Source organism: Vigna radiata, unplaced genomic scaffold (assembly GCF_000741045.1).
Source record: "Vigna radiata var. radiata cultivar VC1973A unplaced genomic scaffold, Vradiata_ver6 scaffold_155, whole genome shotgun sequence".
Taxonomy (NCBI): domain Eukaryota; kingdom Viridiplantae; phylum Streptophyta; class Magnoliopsida; order Fabales; family Fabaceae; genus Vigna; species Vigna radiata.
The window spans coordinates 528,306-547,281 of NW_014542915.1; the positions used below are offsets into that span (position 1 = coordinate 528,306).

Consider the following 18,976-nt stretch of genomic DNA (forward strand, 5'->3'; position numbering starts at 1 on the left):
CTACTCCTACATTCTTTGGAGGAGGCCAATCTTGAATAGCCTTTATTTTCTCAGGGTCAACATGAACCCCTTTTTTATTGACCACAAAGCCTAGGAAAATGACACTATCAACACAAAAGGTGCATTTGTCAATATTTGCAAACAATTTGTTGGTTCTAAGAATTGTTAAAACAACTCTCAATTGTTTTTCATGATTGTGCAAATCTTGACTATAGACCAAAATGTCATCAAAATAAACAACTACAAACTTCCCAATGCAATCCCTTAGAACATGATTCATAAGTCTCATGAATGTACTTGGAGCATTTGTAAGACCAAAAGGCATCACTAGCCACTCATACAATCAAAACTTAGTCTTAAAAGTAGTTTTCCATTCATCTCCTTCTTTAATTCGAATTTGATGATATCCACTTTTAAGATCTATTTTTGAGAAAATTTGAGCTTCAGGTAATTCATCCAACATATCATCAAGTCTAGGGATGGGATGTCTGTACTTTATTGTAATGTTGTTGATAGCCCTACAATCACAACACATGCGCCATTTTCCATCCTTCTTTGGTACCAACAATATAGGTACAGCACATGGACTTAAACTCTTTTGAACCAAGCCCTTATCTAGCAACTCTTGAACTTGTGACTCAATCTCTTTTGTTTCTTGGGGATTAGTCCTATAGGCAGGCCTATTAGGAAGAGTTGCCCCTGGAATGAAATCAATTTGATGTTCTATCCCTCTTATAGGTGGAAGCCCAATTGGAATTTCTTTAGGAAATAGATCATCAATTCTTTCAAAAGTTTTTGTATTGGAAGAGATAGAGTAGAAGTCTTAGAATCGCTAGATGTGCATGTGAGTGTTCCTTGACAAAGAAGGAGATATGAAGGTTGCTCAACTTGAAGTGTATTGATTAAAGCCTTTTTGTTTAAAAGGACTTCATGTTGAGTAACCTTGGAAGGAACACTAGACTCACAACCCTCTTTCTTTTGTTTTGATCCTTTTTTTTTCTCTTTTGTTCCTTTTCTTGATCCCTTGTGGACTTCATTTGTGCTTGATCCTGAGCCACCTGGGCAGGAGTCAAAGGATGAAGCACAAACTTCTTATCCTTTTGATGCACTGTGATGGTATTGGTTAGACCATGGTGTATAGTATGATGATCAAATTGCCATGGTCTCCCCAATAACACATGGCAAGCTTCCATGGGAACTACATCACAAAAAACTTCATCTTTGAAGTTCCCTATGGAAAAAGCCAGCTTGACTTGATTCTTGACTGTTATATCCCCATCTTCATTTAGCCAATGAAGTTTNTAAGGTTTTGGATGGGGTATCACATCAAGTTTCAACTTCTCAACCAATCTTGTACTACAACAATTGCAACAAGAACCACTATCAACAATGAGAGAACAATGATTTTCTTGAATTTTTCATCTTGTATGAAAGATGTTCTCCCTTTGTGATAGATGTTCAAGACTTGGTTGACTACTAAGCACCCTTCTCACCATGAGAAGTTGACCATCATCAGCATACACTTCCTCTTCTTTTTCTGTCTCGCCCTCACTTTCACTAGTAGGGGTGTCACTTTCACTGCTATAAATGTCCTTACCTTTTAAAATGATGTTTCTTTTAGTAGGACATTGAGCAGCTACATGAACCCTTCCTAGACACTTAAAACATTTGATTTCACTTGTCCTATGGTGTGAAGAGGACTCTTGTTTGGGTTTCTCAACAATTTTGGCTAGAGGTTTAAATGGCTCTTTTTCTTTAAAACTTCTCCTTTCAAAAGGTTGAACTTGAGCTCTCTTGTGAGATGATTTTCTCAAATTTTGTTGTTCTACCTTAATACACATTTGGACAAGACTATCCAAATCTATATAAGGTAAAAGTTCAACCTTATCTCTTATTTCATAATTGAGCCCACTCAAAAATCTAGCCATTGTGAGTTCATCTGTTTCTTCTATCCTTGCCCTTATCATATACAACTCCATCTTTTGTCTATATTGTTCTATAGACATAGAATTTTGTTGGAGTCTTTGGAGCTTGTCCATAAGTTCCCTATGGTAGTAAGAAGGAATGTGTCTCCTTCTAAGGGCAGTGATCAAGTCATTCCAATATCTTATTGGAGGGTTTTGGTGACGCCTTCTTTCTTCTACTATGGCAGTCCACCAATACATGGCATACCCTTGAAAGCTAAGGGTAGCTAGAGGAACCTTTCTTTCTTCACTTACTTGGTGGCATGCAAAGAGTTGTTCCACCTTCATTTCCCAATCTAGAAAGGCCTCAACATCATCTTTTCCATGAAAATGAGGCAAGTTTACATTGACTTCTCTAGGGGGAGGAGGTTCTTGAATTTCCCTCCTATGTCTTCTAAAAGAAGAATAGTCCCCATCATAATCTCCCATTCTAAAATTCTCTACCTCATGGTGAGAATCTCCACTTCTACTTCCCCTCATTCTCCCTTGCTCATCTCTCATGATACTCAACTCATCTTGAATTATGGTGATTTGCCTTTCCCTATCTTGTTGAGCATAATCCATTTTTCTTTCAATGTCAATTCTCCATTGAGTTAGCTCTCTAAGTTGTTTTGAAATATCTTTGAGAGTAACTTGTTCCTCAAAATCACTAACTCTTGGAGATTGATGTTTTGACATTTTGTGATTCTAAAAATTTTCTTGTGTTACAACTTACTTAGATTTCACCCAAGAACAAATTCCAGGTAAGGGAGGTGAACCACTAGGGTTGCTTAAGTACCAAGCCTTTTCCTTGCCAAAAGTGTTCTAGGCGACTTACTTAGTGGTTGTTACTCCAAGATTACTTCTAAGATCACAAAAGAAGACTCAAAAGCAAAGCAAAAACAAAGTAAACAAAGAATTTAGGACTCTAATGTCGGACTCTAAGCGAATTCCCTAAACGCAAAAGTAAAAACATATTACAAATGGAAAAGCTTAAAAAAAATGGAAATGTAAAGGTGAGGTCTCCTAGATGAGGCTTAGACTTTGGATCTAAGACACACTCATCGTTTACCAATTTTTAGGTTATGAGACTTTAAGTCAAGTTAGCAAATGAGGGAAGAACACTTATGAGCTCTTCCACTTCACTTGCTTGAAATGGCCCTTTACAAATCAAAAACAACAAATGAACTATTACAACTTGTGATTCAATCAAAAAGGAAAAGTAAGGCAAGTGCAACTTTGGCTTCTCTCAATGAAAACTGCGTGAAAAATTGGTGCAGCACAAGTCTCACAGTTGTTGTCAATTGAAGCTGTTATCCCTGTATGCAGAATCAGGTCTATTTCACTCAAAGACAGCAGCTACTGCAACAATTATGCAGTTACTGGTTTGAATTTCTGCAGCACCGAGAGACAAACTTCCTTGTGATTTCCGCCACCAATCCACTCCCTAAGATGCTACCAATGGTTTAGGAACTCAACCAGATCAATAACCCTGTGATAGCACTTCAGCCAAACCACAATTCATTCCAGAAATTAGTGCACAAAAGTGTTGCTGCTGCACAGAATTGATTCACACAAAACTGCACTACAACACCTTTTATCAAACAGGTGGTAGGCAAGAATTCCAACAATGAGTTTAAAGCAAGAAAATGGTATTCAAACACGGAGGCACAGCAAACTGAACTTAAGAAATGTTCTAGAATAGATTTAGAAACCAAGAAAAACGAAACATGTTGCAGCTAATCAAATTTTGATTGATTTCACAAATTTTAGCAAACTGCTCGATGAAATGCCTCAAAGAAAAACAGAGTTTTGCTTTTTCTACTGTTGGTTTCCCAGTTTCTAGATGGGATTGCGAGATTATGAGCTTTTTTTTTAATTTGAATTTGCAAGAAACAATGACAGTAATGACTGTTAAAAATGATCCCAGCTTTTGCCAATCCCAACAATTAAATCAAGACATCAATCACAATTTTAATGGACAAGCAAACTGTATGCACTGCTGTGCTGACTGGAAATTTGATTAAAAAAAATAATGCAGCAGTGTAATCTGATATTTTCAGGTTCCAACAAGTTTTAAGGAGGCTAATGTTGATGTCTAACCCGTAAGGCAAGCACAAGACAGCACACAACATAATTTCACTATGACACTTCCCAAAAAGATGGTCAAATAAGGTGTTCTAAGTGGTGGCACCAAGCATATTCGAACAAATGACCATATGAATAGTAAATACCAACTTGGATTCATTTATTACAGATGTTTAATCCACCAATTCAAGATAAAATAGCTGTAATAGGAATATGACTGTCCTAGTTGATGATTTCAAGCAAAATGAGGAAGTGACATGATGATTTTGTGCATTTATAAAAGATTGACCATAAAATCAGTTTAGGCACATTTCAAATGATCAAACAAAGTTGTACAGAGGTGTTAAATGCACAAAATAATGCAAAGATTCAATTTCACCATTCAAGTTGCCAATTATGCATAAATTTGTGAAACTGCAACAATTTTAACCAATCTATTCTGGAAACTAAGCTGGCTTAAAAAATAATGAAGTCAAGGAAATTCTAACTCTAGATCTAGCTTGAAAGTTTAAGCTAGCAGAAATACATTTGCCTAATACAATTAAGAGTTAAGCACGGTGCAAGCTTGGACAAATTTTTTTTTATAAACCAGATCAGTAACAAATTTCAGATCATGGCACACTCATTTTTTACTTAACTCAATTTGATTTCCACAAAATAGTGTTAAATCTGAGTTTAAACAATTTGAACCATGATTATAAACCTCAACTAAATTGCAGCAAAGTTCAGAGGTTCCAAATCCAGATAGAAAAAATTATGAACGATATAAACCTGAAATTAATTTTCAATGCAGATTTTTGCAACGTAACTTCTTGGTCAATGCTCTAAGCTGCTTTGATCAAAGCTAGGCAAGGCCTCATTGCTTTGTATGATCCAAATTTAGCTAGAATATGCATTGATCCATAGAGAAATGAAGAAAACCAAGCTAAACAGAATAAAATTCACTTGATAGAGTAAAAACTGCAAAAATTTTGCACAAGACTGGACAGAAACAAAAAATGGAATGGAAACTGGAATTTGACTCAAAATCTAAACAAACACCGATTAAAATGATGGATAAACTTCTAAAGAAATAGTGAACAACACAAACATTCACTCAAATAGAAGAATCAAACCAAAACTCAATGAAACAGTAGCATCTAAAACAAGACAGTGCAGGAAATACATGACAGTATAGATCTGAATGAAAAGACACTTAGCTCACGGTAGTAGCTTGAACGTTGCTCTGAATACCACTTGATACCTCCATCCTTGGGAGATATTCCAGATCCGTAAGCCTTCAAGAGGAGTAACAGCAGCAGCGGTTGATGGCAAAAAGAAATGGAGTGTGCAGCAGAGGAATGTTGTGATGTTTCGGTGAATGGTTGAAGTGCTTGGATGAATGGATCTAGCTCAGACAGCCCTCACCGTTGGAAGGAAGCTAGAGGATAAAGTGGAGGAAGCACAAGGAAAGATGACTCTCGATGATAAAAGAACTGGAAGCAATGTGCTCAGCATTTCAATACTCTCAATATACCAAAAGTGAATACATGGTGCAGCCAAGGTGAGTTTTATAGACTCCTCATCCTTTGGCTGGTGATGAAAACGTGTTCATCCAAGATGGATCACGTTCTAAATTTCTAAAACATGTGCTAAATGTGCTAGCTTCTAGAAACTATATGGAGTACACAGTTTATTCTATTTCTAATATAAGAAAGTTTCCGGTGCACCCCCTATCAAGCTAATCTCACCCCTGCATGTGCATAAAGGTCTCTTTTATCCTTCTCCATGTTTTGGCAGCTTTGTAGCATCTTCTTGATCTCCAATTTTCCATCCAAAGATAGCAAAGAGTACTGAACCTTTTGGCGAGTACTCTTGTTGTATTTTCTTGATCATTCCTCGAGTGATAGGACCTTGATGTGTCACCATGTCATCCCTTCGTGTATCAGGCTGGGACCATTCCGGTGATCAAGGCTTCATATTCCACCTGGTTGTTGCTGAGTTGAAAATTAAAAGACATTGTCTGCTCGAAGATTATACCGTTCGACCCTTCTAATACTATTACGACTCCTCTGCCTTTTTTATCTGAGGAGCCATCTACATTCAGATACCATATTGGCATGTCTACTGTCTGCGGTAAGTCGGCTGCGAAGTCAGCCAAATGCTGGCCCTTTATAGAGCCTTGCGGTTCAAAAAGTAGGCCGAATTCAGATAATTCCACCGACCATGCGACCATTCTCCCTGCCAGATCAGGTTTCCAGAGAATTTTTGTGACTGGGTGGTTGGTGCGGACCACAACTTGATGACTTTGGAAGTACGGCCGGAGACATCTTGCGGTGGTCATAAGGGCAAGAGCCATCTTTTCAATTTTTGAGTATCGTTCCTCTACTCCTTGTAAAGTTTTGCTAACAAAATATATTAGTTTGAATTCTAGAATTTCTTGAATAAAAGTTGCGCTTACCGAATGATCTGAGGCAGCCAGATATAGCTGTAAATCGAATCCCTCGATGGGACGGGCCATGACTGGGGGGCTGGTGAGGATGGCCTTGACGGCGAAGAAGGCTTTTTCACATTAGTCGTCCTAGTGGCGTGGGACGTTTTTCTTCATATTTTTCAAGATGGGCCAGATGTGTTCTGCTAGCTTTGGGATGAATCGCGACAAAGCCGTGAGGCGTCCGACTAGTCGTTGTACTTCTTTAAGCTTGGTGGGGCTCTTCATTTCCAGCACCGCTCGGCATTTATCCGGATTGGCTTCGATTCCTCGTTGTGTTAGCATAAACCCCAAGAATTTTCCGCCCGGAACTCCAAAGGTACATTTAGAGGGATTCAGATGCATGTTATAGCGTCTCACCTGTTGGAAAACTTCAACTAAGTCCTTGATATGTTGTTCATGAGACCGATTTCGTACCACCATGTCATTGACATACACTTCCATGCACTTTCCGATTTGATGGTGAAAAATTTTATCCATAAGGCGTTGATAGGTAGCCCCGACATTCTTGAGACCGAACGACGTCACCTCATAACAATAGTTTGCCCATTCGGTTATAAAGGTCATTTTTTCCTGGTCGGATGAATGCATTGGGATTTGATTATATCCCGAATATGCGTCTAGAAAACTTAGTTAGACATGGCCAGAGGCTTTGTCCACCAACTGGTCGATACTAGGAAGGGGGTAGCAATCCTCGGGCAAGCTTTATTGAGATCGGTGAAATCAATGCACATTCTCCATTGGCCATTAGATTTTTTGACCATAATGACATTTGCCAGCCAAGTTGTATAGGTTATTTCCCAGATGAATTTGGCTTTAACAAGTTTGTTGACCTCCTTTTGGATAGCTTCTTTTTTCTCCTCACCGAATCTTCTCTTTTTCTGTGCCACCAGCCTGGCTTCTTTGAATACAGAAATTTTGTGAGTCATCACATTCAGGTGGATTTCGGGCATATCTACGGCGCTCCATGCGAATAGATCGGCATTAGCCTTTATCAGTGCAGTCAATCGGTGTTTGTCGTCCGGCTCCAAATTTGCGCCGATAGACATTGTTTGCACTTCCTTTTTCCCAAGTTGGAATGATTTAATATCTCCCTGGGGTTGGATTCGCTCGTCCGTATTAGTTCTTGGGTCCAGGTCAACCACTATCACTTCATGTCCCTTTGATCTTCTTTGGGAAATATAGGGTGTAACTTTTAGGCTGGCGACATAACACTGTCGTGCTGTTTTCTGATCTGCCTTTACCGTACATATCGTCCCTTTGTCTGACGGGAACTTCATTGTTAGGTGAGGTGTTGATACGATGGCTCCGAAAGCGTTCAAACAAGGTCACCCCAGGAGGGCGTTGTAAGAGGTATTGGCTTCGACCAACAGGAACCGAACCCTTAGTTCTTTTGCATTGTCTTGTGTCCCTAGTCGGGTTCTCAGATCGAGATACCCGCGGGTGTCAACTCTTTCACCTGCGAAACCTACGATTTGCTCGTTGAATGGACATATTATATCTTCTGACAAATCCATTTTTAGGAATGTCTTCCAATACAGTATATTGACCGAGCTACCCTGGTCGATTAAAACTTTGCTGACATCGTATAGTGCTATTTGGGCAGTGATTACCGTTGGATCATCCTAGTCGGGCTCCGGAGCGTGGAAGTCTGCATCCGTGAATGTAATATCAAGCATGGACAAAGAATTATGCCCTACATTGTTGACGCTCCGAAGACTTCTCAAGTGTCTTTTCTGGGCGGATGAAGAGACTCCACCTCCGACGAAGCCTCCGGAGATGGTGTCGATTTGGCCCCTGATCGGTCTTTCTCTCACGTGTTCCCTAGGACGACTTCGGGAGCGATCTCTCTCCCTCTGGTGACTTCGGGAATGGTCTCTTGGGCGGACATTAGTGTCATGAATCCGTTTGGGACTTCTTTCTTTTCTGGGAGATTGTTTATGTGATTCTGGTTCTTCTTTCACGAATTGACGAGGATATCCTGCTTGAATGAGCCTCTCGAGTTCATCCCTAAGGGTGGTGCAGTCCTCAGTGGTATGTCCCTGGTTGTCATGGAATAGGCAGATCTTTGTTGCGTCGGCGGTCCGGGGCGTGGGCCGCTTTCGTACGTTGAGGAGTTCAGCGCTTAAAGCCTCTTTAAATACCTTTGCCAATGGCGCATTTAGGCGTGCATAGTGATCATACCGAGGGCCTAGGGATAGGAGTAAATCTCGTCTTGGAGGCCTTTGGTCTCCCTCACGAACCTGTCTAGTTTCTTTTTTGCTCCCATTAGTGGGGTCTTCTGTCTGGGGTTTCCTTCTGGAATATCTCTGATCTTCAATTTGAATGAACTCAGTCATTCTCTCCTGGAGCTCCTCCATCGAACTGGGCAGTCTGGCATATAAATGTTCTGAGACATATTCCAGTTTCAGGGAATTGGGCAGATTGCCGATGATGAACTCCTCGTTGACGCCTTTCACTCGCCTGACAGCTTCGTTGTATCTCTGCATGAATGATCAGAGGGATTCATCTTTCTCTTGTTTAAGGTTTACAAGTTCTGCAGCGGTCACTCCGTCTTTCCTGTTGGTAGCGTAATGTTTCCTGAATAAGGTCATGACCGTGCGGAAACTATCTACCGTGTTAGGACGAAGGGTGTAGTACCACTTCAGGGCTTCTCCTTTTAAGGATTGGGAGAAATCTTTGCATTTGACCAAGTCACTCTTGGAGTAGTAAGCCATAGAGTCAACGAAATTTCTGAAATGATGTTCCGGGTCAGAAGTGTCGTCAAACCTTTCTATCGGTGGAGGAGGTCTATCAGGCATTGGGGCTTGTTTGACGGCTTCAGTAAATGGCAGTGGGTTGGGTGATCGATCGTTTCGTGGAGGCGTGTGCCTACCATGTCCATTATTCTGACTTCCCTGAGTTTCGGACATTTCAGGAGTTGTGCGTCATGCTCTCAATCGGGCAATCTCTTCGTTTTGTTTTTGTTGTGCCTCTTGCTGCTAACGTATAATCTGGGCCTGCTCCTCCATCCGCTTTGCCTGTGTCTGCTGGATTTCTTGTTGTTGACGTATAGTACGAGCTTGCTCTTCCAGCTGTGCTTGTAACTCCCGAATCATATCTATTTGGTTGGTGTTGTCCATGCTCCTCGGGGTAACCATTTGGGTTTGCCGCTCGGCCCCACAGTGGGCGCCAAAATGTTTCGGTGTAAATTTTAGGGATCGAGACGCTAACCTTGATGACGTGGCTCTGCTGCTTCCTAGTATTCGGATGAACTGAATCAGTGGTTCCTTATGCGCTTTGATCGTCCGTTCTCCTTCAATCCCAACCGTCCGGCAATCTCCAAATTATGGCCGAGGGGGGGGGGGAGGTACCTGCAAAGGCACTCCGACACTCAAGTTAGGCGTGTTATAAGGGAAGAACCTCAGTTCTTTAGACGGATTCTCAGTGGAAGAGAGTGAAATCTCAATGATATAAGTAATGTGAATGAGAGGCGTGAATGAAGCGTATCTGGCTTATGACCCTAGCTCTTTTATTTATAGACCTGGAATTGATATAAGATAAATCCAACAAAATAAAATATAAACAAACATACCGGATATAAACAAACTTACCCGATGTCTCATAGATATTACAGATATTATTTAATGTTTTCAATAGATCTCACCCAAACCCTAACGGGCCCAATAACAAGGCGGTCCACTAATGACCCAATTATAATGACAGTCCACTAACAGCCCAATTATAATAGCAAATGTCAGTTATAAATTCTATGCTTATCAAGAGAAAGGGAAGAAAATCACGTGATAATATCTTAAAATATTGTGAATGTTTTTTATATGTATTTAGTATTCAAGCACATGCCACACATTGACGGTATATATATATATATATATATATATATATATATATATATATATATATATATATATATATATATATATATATATATATATTAATTAAGCTGTAGTGAATTAACACTTACATATTTTATATGAAATTACATGATTTAATAATATACTTTAGAATAAATAGGATTAATTGACAAATTAGATACATATAAATGTATGCTTTATCAGGAAAAAACCAGAATATTTAGTGTAAAATAAGAATAGTTAAAGTAATAAATTGGCAGGTTTTATCGTTACTTTAAAATCATAAATTCCCATATTATCTAATAATATGTCTATAGTTAACTATAAGGGCTATCGCTAAGTTAAAATACCCTTATATTTACATCAATTAGTGAGTGATCCAATTATGTTAATTTGAAGGATTTTAGTTTTAGTTATTATCCAAACTAGGGACATATCTTAACCTTATAATGATAATAATTATAATAAGAAAAAAAAAACTTTTTTCATCCCAAAAAGATTATTAGTTTTTTTATTAAAAAAATACCAGCTATATTCAATAGAATATTTTTCAAAATTTTTATTGTATAATCAACATAATATTAACAACACATAATTACTATTCCTTTGACTTGTTTCAATATATAAAAAGTTTGAGAGTAAAACTTGATATAAATATATAAAACATGAGTGTGAACGATGACTTATCAATGAAGATTAAGAGTCTAACTTTATGTTTTTTTAAGGATTATTCTGATAAAATATAACTAATTCCTCCTGTCAATTTCTTTTATATATATATATATATATATATATATATATATATATATATATATTTATATATTTTCCGAGTAGATACAGTGAAAATATTAGTAAGACAGATGAAAACAAAATTATTTCCAAAAGGTAGAGCCGAGTACTGTATTGGGAACTCCATCGGGGAATTCTTAAATTGTTGGTTGGAATTTGGCAGGTCGGAAATTTAATTTAATTTTACAGTGTTTTGGAATCCTTAAATTTTTGGTTCGAATTTGGTAGGTCGGAAATTTAATTCAATTTTACAAGTGTTTTTTGCCTCTAAAATTTACAAACTTAACAGAATGACTACGCATGCATTATAGATATTCTTGTGATAATTCAAAAATCAAAATTAGAATATAATACCTAACACTCTTGAAATCTTGCATTACTCATTTGAGTGTTTATATTTTATTTGGCTTATATTTTGATAATCTTCTATCAACTAAAGGTCTATAAATAAAGAGCGAAGGATTCCACACAAGGTACGCTTACATTCATTACTCTTTTCACTTTCAACATTGCGACACAACAATTCCTTTATCAGATCATCTCACTCTGAGCATTGCTTTGTTAAAAACTAAGAACATCCTACTACAGACGCCTAACTTAAGCGTCTTTGCAGGTACCCCACCTCCTCTCGATCACATCTAACGGACAGTTCACGGGACGTGTGGCAAAGAACAAAGAAAGTTGACAATCTAGAAAGTAGCAGAATTCAGGTTAGTGTCTCGGTCCCAAAATTTACCCCGAAACATAATTTCACATAGAATATATTTTAATTGACAAAAATATATCTTGCAGTATTTATAATTTATTTTTTTAATTAGTTTTGAAAACAACTCTTTTAAAAAAAAAATATTTCGGTTTTTGATTTGTTTTTAATTATTATATTTTATATTTTACTACTTTTCTTTTTAATATGATATAATTTCATAAAATATTTTAATTAAATTTAAAATAAAATAATATAATTGAGTAAAGATCGGACTTTTATTATGTTGATTTATGTATCTTAAAATATAAAAAAGTTGGTCCCTTTAAAAAATATAAAACAAATATTTTGATAGTATTATAGGGATAAAGAAGGAAAAAAATATATAAAAATTTATAGATTTGTGTTTCAAGAGAAATATGTTCCTTGAAAGAACATTATCTTTTTTTTAGGTAGGAAGGACTGAATGGTTATTTTTCAAAAGTGAATGATTTGTTGATGAATTATAGTTCCTTGAAAATTGAAAGGATATTTATTTGTATAAGATTCCTCAACTCTCTATAAATATTATGATGCAAATATTTTATTTCAAAATATATTTGAATAATAATAAAAATTTTATGTTTTAATTATTATATAATTTAAATTTATTTTTAAACATTATATATTATATATTAAGAAAGAAGTGAAGAAATTTGTTTATGCTATTATGTTAAACTTACCTTTCAATTCTTAATCTAAGAGAGATACAATATTAGATAGATGACTATACTTTACCTTTTAGGATAAGATAAAAGGTATAAGTATATTAATATATAATATTCAGAGTTTTATACCAACCAATCACTTTACATTAGAATGTTTATGAAATAAATTTATTGATTATTAGATGGGCTTTGAATTCCTATTGCAGCCCATGGACTATAATGAATGGGCCGAATCTTGCATATATATATATAAGTTTGGACGTGCTTAGTTAATGACCAATTCGTCTTGCTTATCGAAACAAACCTTGCTGCCATTGAGAATTGTGGTGTTGAATCAATTTTTACTCTTAGACTCCTTCATCTCAACATGGTAATATTATCTTTGATTGTATTGTTCTCTGCTTTTTGTTATCAGTTTTGTGTTTTCTTCTAATTTTAAACAAAATTGAATTTGCCATACTGCAGGTTTGCTTGGCTTGTTTGTTGCCCCTCTTTCTTGTTCCGATAGTTAACATTCTTCCTCTTCTCTTCGATTTTATCATGGTAAGTGCAATTTCCCATATTATGCTTTTGTTATTTTGCATGCAATGGTAGTGATTAATGAAATTTATAGTTTAGGAGATGTATGGGTAGTTGTTGATATGCAATTCTCTTCTCAGGGAAAGATCTATCGAGTTTTTGGTTGGGAGTATAGGAAACCAGACAGGGTTCCTCCTGCATGTCCATATAAACCTCCAACCTCTTCTGTTAATAAGGTAAGCGAGTGCGTAATCTTAATTGTTTATAGCAAAATGTAATCGGGTGATATAAGGTTGATTGGTAATTTGGTAGTAAAAGAGCATGGAGACAGGTTTTAAATTCTATACTAACATGTTAAGATGTGGATGATTAACATTTGCATGTAAAAGACCATTAGAAACCATGATGTATGTGACTTTGAAATAGTTCTTGTCCTAGGAACAATAACAAGACTTTTGTCAGTGACAATTAAAAATTGTGATATGTATGACATTATGAAATATAACAAACTGTTTGTGTGAGTAACAATGACAAGATTTTGCCAGAATGGTTCGATTTGGAGGTTTGGAAGGAAGATTCTGTTGTTTAATGGTAGGGTGGAGTAATATATGATTTCATCATGAACAACAAGGATGATTATTGTCTTTTAGTTTATTGAAAACAGGAAATAATCAATGTGATGCTGGGTTTTGAATTCCTTATTCGCCTTATGCCACGCTTTATAACCTGTAAGGATTGGGGAATGTGAGTATCCTTTCAGCTAGTGTTATCAATAGTGGATAGCTGAGGATGGAGGAAAGCTTATAATGCATAGTAGGCATTTAGTTGAGGTCACCGAACAGTTGAAGGTGTGCCGTCTGTTATAGTGGCTATTTAACGCTGATGTCAGCTACCACTTTTGTGTCGATAAGTTGAGCTTTCATTTTGAAGTGTTGGCATCACAATGTGTCATTCTCTGGGCGGGGTTACCTCTTATGTGACCGTATTGCATGGTGCAATGACTGAAGTATGTCGCTATGTAGAACGTTTTGAATATTGTGAGTCATGGATACTAAGATATGACTAAAATTTATGGGACATGGGACAGAGATTTGAGATGTTTTTAGAGTAATTAGAAACACATTACACATCCATTAGTTCAACTAATGCGTTCCTAAATGATTTGGAATAACCAATTCATTGCATTTAAAGCTCAAGGTTTTTTCAATACTTTAGGTTTTTGTGTATAGAATTTTTTAAAATAAAGTATGGGAGGGGGTGTGTGAATCCATGCCAGAAATATGGATTATGGAGCAGTGTTTTTCAGTTTTTGAGAATTATCGAAAGAAATACAAACCACGGTTTATTAACTCTTGTTTGCTATAAAATACTGAGACTAACATAGACACTGACACTGTGACAACAATGATTCCCAAAATGTAATACATGACTATTGAGTATATATATTGAATATCATTATGAGTAATTGACAATCAAAATTTACATCCATAAAATCATCTATAGAAGAAGATAGTTAAATATACTTAGGAAAAAAATCTTTTGGTATTTCATACAACCTCTTGAAAATCTATTTTCAAATGTAACCTAGTAATCAAAGCAAATAAAAGTTGTAATTGTAAAGAAAAGAGAGATGGAATTCAAAATAATAAAAACAGAATTTAATTCAAGAAATTTTATGCTCTTATTAGTCATCATTGTAAGAAAAACACCTTTAATTTAGGTTTAAAGACAAATCTAATAAACAATTTGTTTGTTTGTTAAAGATAAAATATTTGACTTTCCAACTTTTAAAAAAGAATCACAATATCTACTCTCAAACCTAAATGTGAGTAGTTTCATTTAATAAGAAGTTTTTTAAGAGATTGCAAAGGTTAGGATTGCTTCTAGTAGAGTTAATTAATTGTGGTTTTGGTAGTAGTTATATTTAATGCATGTGGTTGAAGGGCCAAGACAAAAGACCTATAAATAGTTCATGTACTACCAAAAGTAAAATACCACAAGTAGTAATACTAAAGAGTGTTTATCCAAAAAGACTTGTTGTAAACAAATTAGCATTAGAGCTAGAGAGCTTGAGTGTTTGTGATAGGTTCTTGAATCAATAACTATCGCTTTACAATATTCCCATTCACACACAACACAAAAAAGAAGAAAGAATGATGTATATTCTTCTATATGAATCAATGTGTCAACTGTACAAAACCTCCCAAGGGATATCTCCCTCCTCCCCAGGATATAAAATTTCTTGCCTATTCAAAGAATGTTCACAAACTAAAAAACTGTACAATATTCCCAAAGCCTTATATATAGGCTCCATTTCCCCTTTAACTAACAAAACTAACAGACTCCCCCTGTGCCCAACTAACTAACTCACTAATTCTTCCTTCTCCTTTCATAAACCCGCAATATCCTACCAGCTTGAGAGAGAGCCAAAGAGCTTTAAAGTGTTTGAGAGCTAGAGTTTGAGTGAGATGACCAACCTTGCAAACAACATGCCCTAGCCTAAGTTAACAAAAGGCGTCAACTTTTGTCAACTAGAGTTTGCACTTGATTCCCAAGAAGTATAGGAAGTGGTTGAAAATGGCCACCAAGCATGGTTATCGAACTCGTGAGTTAACTCGTTAACTCGGTCGAGTTTACGAGTTCACTCGGTGCTTTCGAGTTAACTTGTGAGCAAACTCGTTTTTGAGGTGGGATCGGTAGAATCGGTGATGGGCTCGTTAAAGTCGCCTGAAATCACGAGTTGAGTTTCGATTTTGCGAGTTTGAGAAGAATTTTTTTTAGGATTTTAGAGCTTTCGTTAAACTAAATCACTCACTGCATTCGTTCTCACTGTTCATCTCCTTGTTCGATCTCATCGTTCGATCTCGCCTCTGTCGTGCCGTCGTTCAATCTTGCCTTAGTTCGTGTCGTTCATGCTGTCGTCGTCGATCTCGCCATTGATCTGGTGGCTGTCGCCATCGATCTGTCGTCAATCTCATCTTCAAGCTTCATTTGCTCGTGGTTGTTGTGTACTCGCGGCCACCGCTACTCTGCTGGAGTGAAGTTTTCTTTTAACGTTACCAAAAAACCCTAAATGACACTGTTTGTGCTTTTATTAAAGAAATTAAATGGTTATGGTTTTATTAAAGAAATGAAATTCAATTTACTATTTGCTTTTCTGTAATAATAAAAATAAAGTCGAGTCCTCTTCTGTCAATCATTTACCTCCCATGCTGAACTTTTGGGTCAACTTGAACTTTTGGGTCAACTTGTTCTTTTATGTATATATTCAAATAAAATTATGACAAAAAAATAATAATATTAAAGAAAAGTATTTAAATATATATATAATATGATAAACTAATAATTATAAAATATTATAAAAATAAAAACATTTTTATAATATTGTAAATATTAAACCGTTATATTATTTATAAATATTTTAAAATATTTTTATATAAAGTAAACTCTTACGAGTTTACGATCCGAGATTACGAAGCTCTCACGAGTTTACGTAAACTCTCGAGTTTAACAACTTTGCCACCAAGTACCAGCAAGTACTAAAATATTGTCGAATGCCCAACTCCTTACATTGAGAGCATCATGAGTGAAGGACAAAGCAACTTTGTACGAGCCAAGCCAAGTTAGAGTTGTTTTGATAACTCAGTTTGGTACCTTGATACAGGAGTAAGTAATCACATTTGCGGGGATGTGAACCTTTTTAAGGAGCTCAGCAAAGTCGAGGTCGAACACATGTTGTTCGGAGATGCATCCAAGGTAGCAAATAGAGGCCAAGGTACATTTTGATACTTATAGAAGAATAGCCGAATTGAAGAAATCAGAGACGTGTACTAAGTAACTGATCTTTAGAGTAACGTATTGAGCATGGTCTTGTTGATGGAGAAAGGATAGTTGGTTTTGATGTAAGACCGAGTACTATACTCGAAGGACAAATTCGATTGTTTGATTATCCATGTAGAAATGAAGAAGAACATGATGTACAAGTTGGATTTGAAGATAGTCGAAGAGAGGTGCTTGAAATTCGATGTAAAGGGTGAGGCCATGATGTGGCATTTTTGGTTTGGCCACTTGCATTTTGGTGGATTAATCGAGTTGGTTAAGAAAGGAATGGTGTACGAACTTCCAAGTATGGAGTTTGAAAAGAAGTTTTGTGAAGAGTATGTGTTTGGAAGCATTCGGGGACTTTGTTTTTGAGGACAACCGAGTATTGAGCAAAGGAAAAACTCGGATTGATTCATACATATCTATGTTGACTGATTACCCTTGAGTCTTTCAATGGGAAAAGGTACAAGGTTATGAAGAGGACGTGTAGGACGAGAAGTGGTAGAAGGCTATGGATAGGGGGATGGCAATAAATCGGGTTGATCATGGATAGTGCCTACCCGCTACCTAATACCCTCACGGATACCTGTTTAAAACATACCTGCGGGTATTTTAAAACCTGTGGATACCTACGGGTACTTGCAAATATTTAAAAAAATATACTTTTATAAATTTTTAAAATAAATTTTGAATAAAATTACAAAAAAGGTATATTAAATATAATATAAATTATATTAAATATAAATTAAAATTTAATTGTAATTAAATTTAACCTGATAAAATATAAATTAATTTTAATTTTAATTAAATTTAACTTAATAAAATATAAATTAATTTTTTATTATTTTTTCCAAGTAGTAGATACCTGTGGGTACGAATAGTATAATACCCGTACCCGACCTCTTTATAAGCGGGTATCAAAATACTCGCTATCCGCAACCCACGGGTAATCAATATTTGTGGGTACCAACTATCTGTCGCGGATTTTATCCATGGGTATATGTTGTTGCAGGTTTTTTTGCCATCCCTAGCTCTTGATGAGAAGATAAACACATTTGAACGCCACTGTATTGATTTGCCAATGCGGTGTAAAGTGGTTGTATAAGAAGATGAGAAATGCGGAAGGAGAAGTTGAGCGATATAAAGAGTGACTTGTAGTGAAGGGATACAAGTAGAAAAAAGGAATTGACTATGACGAGGTTTTTTCCCAATGAGGATGGAAACAATTCGGCTGTTGATTTCCTTCGCAGCTCAACACAGATGGCCAATCTTGCAAATGGATGTGAAATCACCATTTTTGAATGGAGTCTTTAGAGGAGGAAGTATATGTTGAACAACCACTCGAAAACATGCGAAGAGGAGAAGAAAAGAAAGTGTTGAGATTGAAGAAGATGCTTTATGGCTTGAAGCTTGCTTTGCGAGTTTGGAATGAAAGAATGGATACTTACTTTAAGAAGAATGGGTATGAGCAATGTCCATATGATAAAGAAGAATGGAGGAGATGTGATGTTTGTTGCCTATATGTTAATGATCTAATCTTCATGGAGAGCAATGCCGAGTTGACAAAAGAGTTTAAAGAAATATTAGAGAAAGAGTTTGAGATGACCGACTTAGGTTGTATGAAGTATTTCCTTGGTTTGGAAGTAGTTCAGGAAGAGGAAGGCATCTTTGTGTCCTAGGAAAAGTATGATGAGGAGGTTTTGAGAAAGTTTAAAATGACAAGTTGCAACCTAGTTTCCCCTACGAGAGAAGGAGAATGAGTTGATGTGGGAAAATATCAAAGTCTGATTAGAAGTCTTAGGTACCTCACCAATACAATACTAGATTTAATGTTAAGTGTTGGAATAACGGGTCAGTACATGGAAGAATCGATGTATATTCATCGGAAGGCACTAAAATGAATTTTAAAGTATGTAAGGGAAACAATGTCACTCGCCCTACTTTATACTTAGGATAAATGATTATCGACTTATTGGCTACTTAGACTGTTAGGCCATTACTTGTATATAGTAGAAGGAAAACCGGTTCACAGCCTAACTGCCAAGGCAGTTAGATTGGGTAGTTAGGAGGGGTGTATATAA

General features: G+C 36.4%; 2 protein-coding genes and 1 pseudogene across 3 annotated transcripts in view; 1 reads left to right on the forward strand and 2 right to left on the reverse strand.

Annotated features, from left to right (window-relative positions):
* Positions 1–917: 917 nt before the first annotated feature.
* LOC111240974 lies at positions 918–2,528 on the reverse strand (annotated as a pseudogene).
* A 5,598-nt stretch (positions 2,529–8,126) lies between these two features.
* On the reverse strand, positions 8,127–8,990 carry LOC106752510 (zinc finger CCCH domain-containing protein 13-like). The gene has a single exon (XM_014634204.1). The coding sequence runs from the start codon at positions 8,988–8,990 to the stop codon at positions 8,127–8,129; it is 864 nt and encodes a 287-aa protein (XP_014489690.1).
* Positions 8,991–12,796: 3,806 nt separating this feature from the next.
* Positions 12,797–18,976, forward strand: part of LOC106752504 — a 13,490-nt gene continuing 7,310 nt past the window's right edge. For both annotated transcript variants that reach the window (XM_014634198.2, XM_014634199.2), the window contains exons 1-3: positions 12,797–12,924; positions 13,020–13,097; positions 13,214–13,309. In XM_014634198.2, the coding sequence (XP_014489684.1) occupies positions 12,922–12,924; positions 13,020–13,097; positions 13,214–13,309 (177 nt within the window). In that variant the 5' untranslated portion in view covers positions 12,797–12,921. The remainder of the gene's footprint in view (positions 12,925–13,019; positions 13,098–13,213; positions 13,310–18,976) is intronic.

What these genes read in the sequence shown, in the direction of transcription:
- LOC106752510 (XM_014634204.1), bottom strand. Translation starts at nt 8,990, where the DNA reads ATGCAGAGATACAACGAAGCTGTCAGGCGAGTGAAAGGCGTCAACGAG.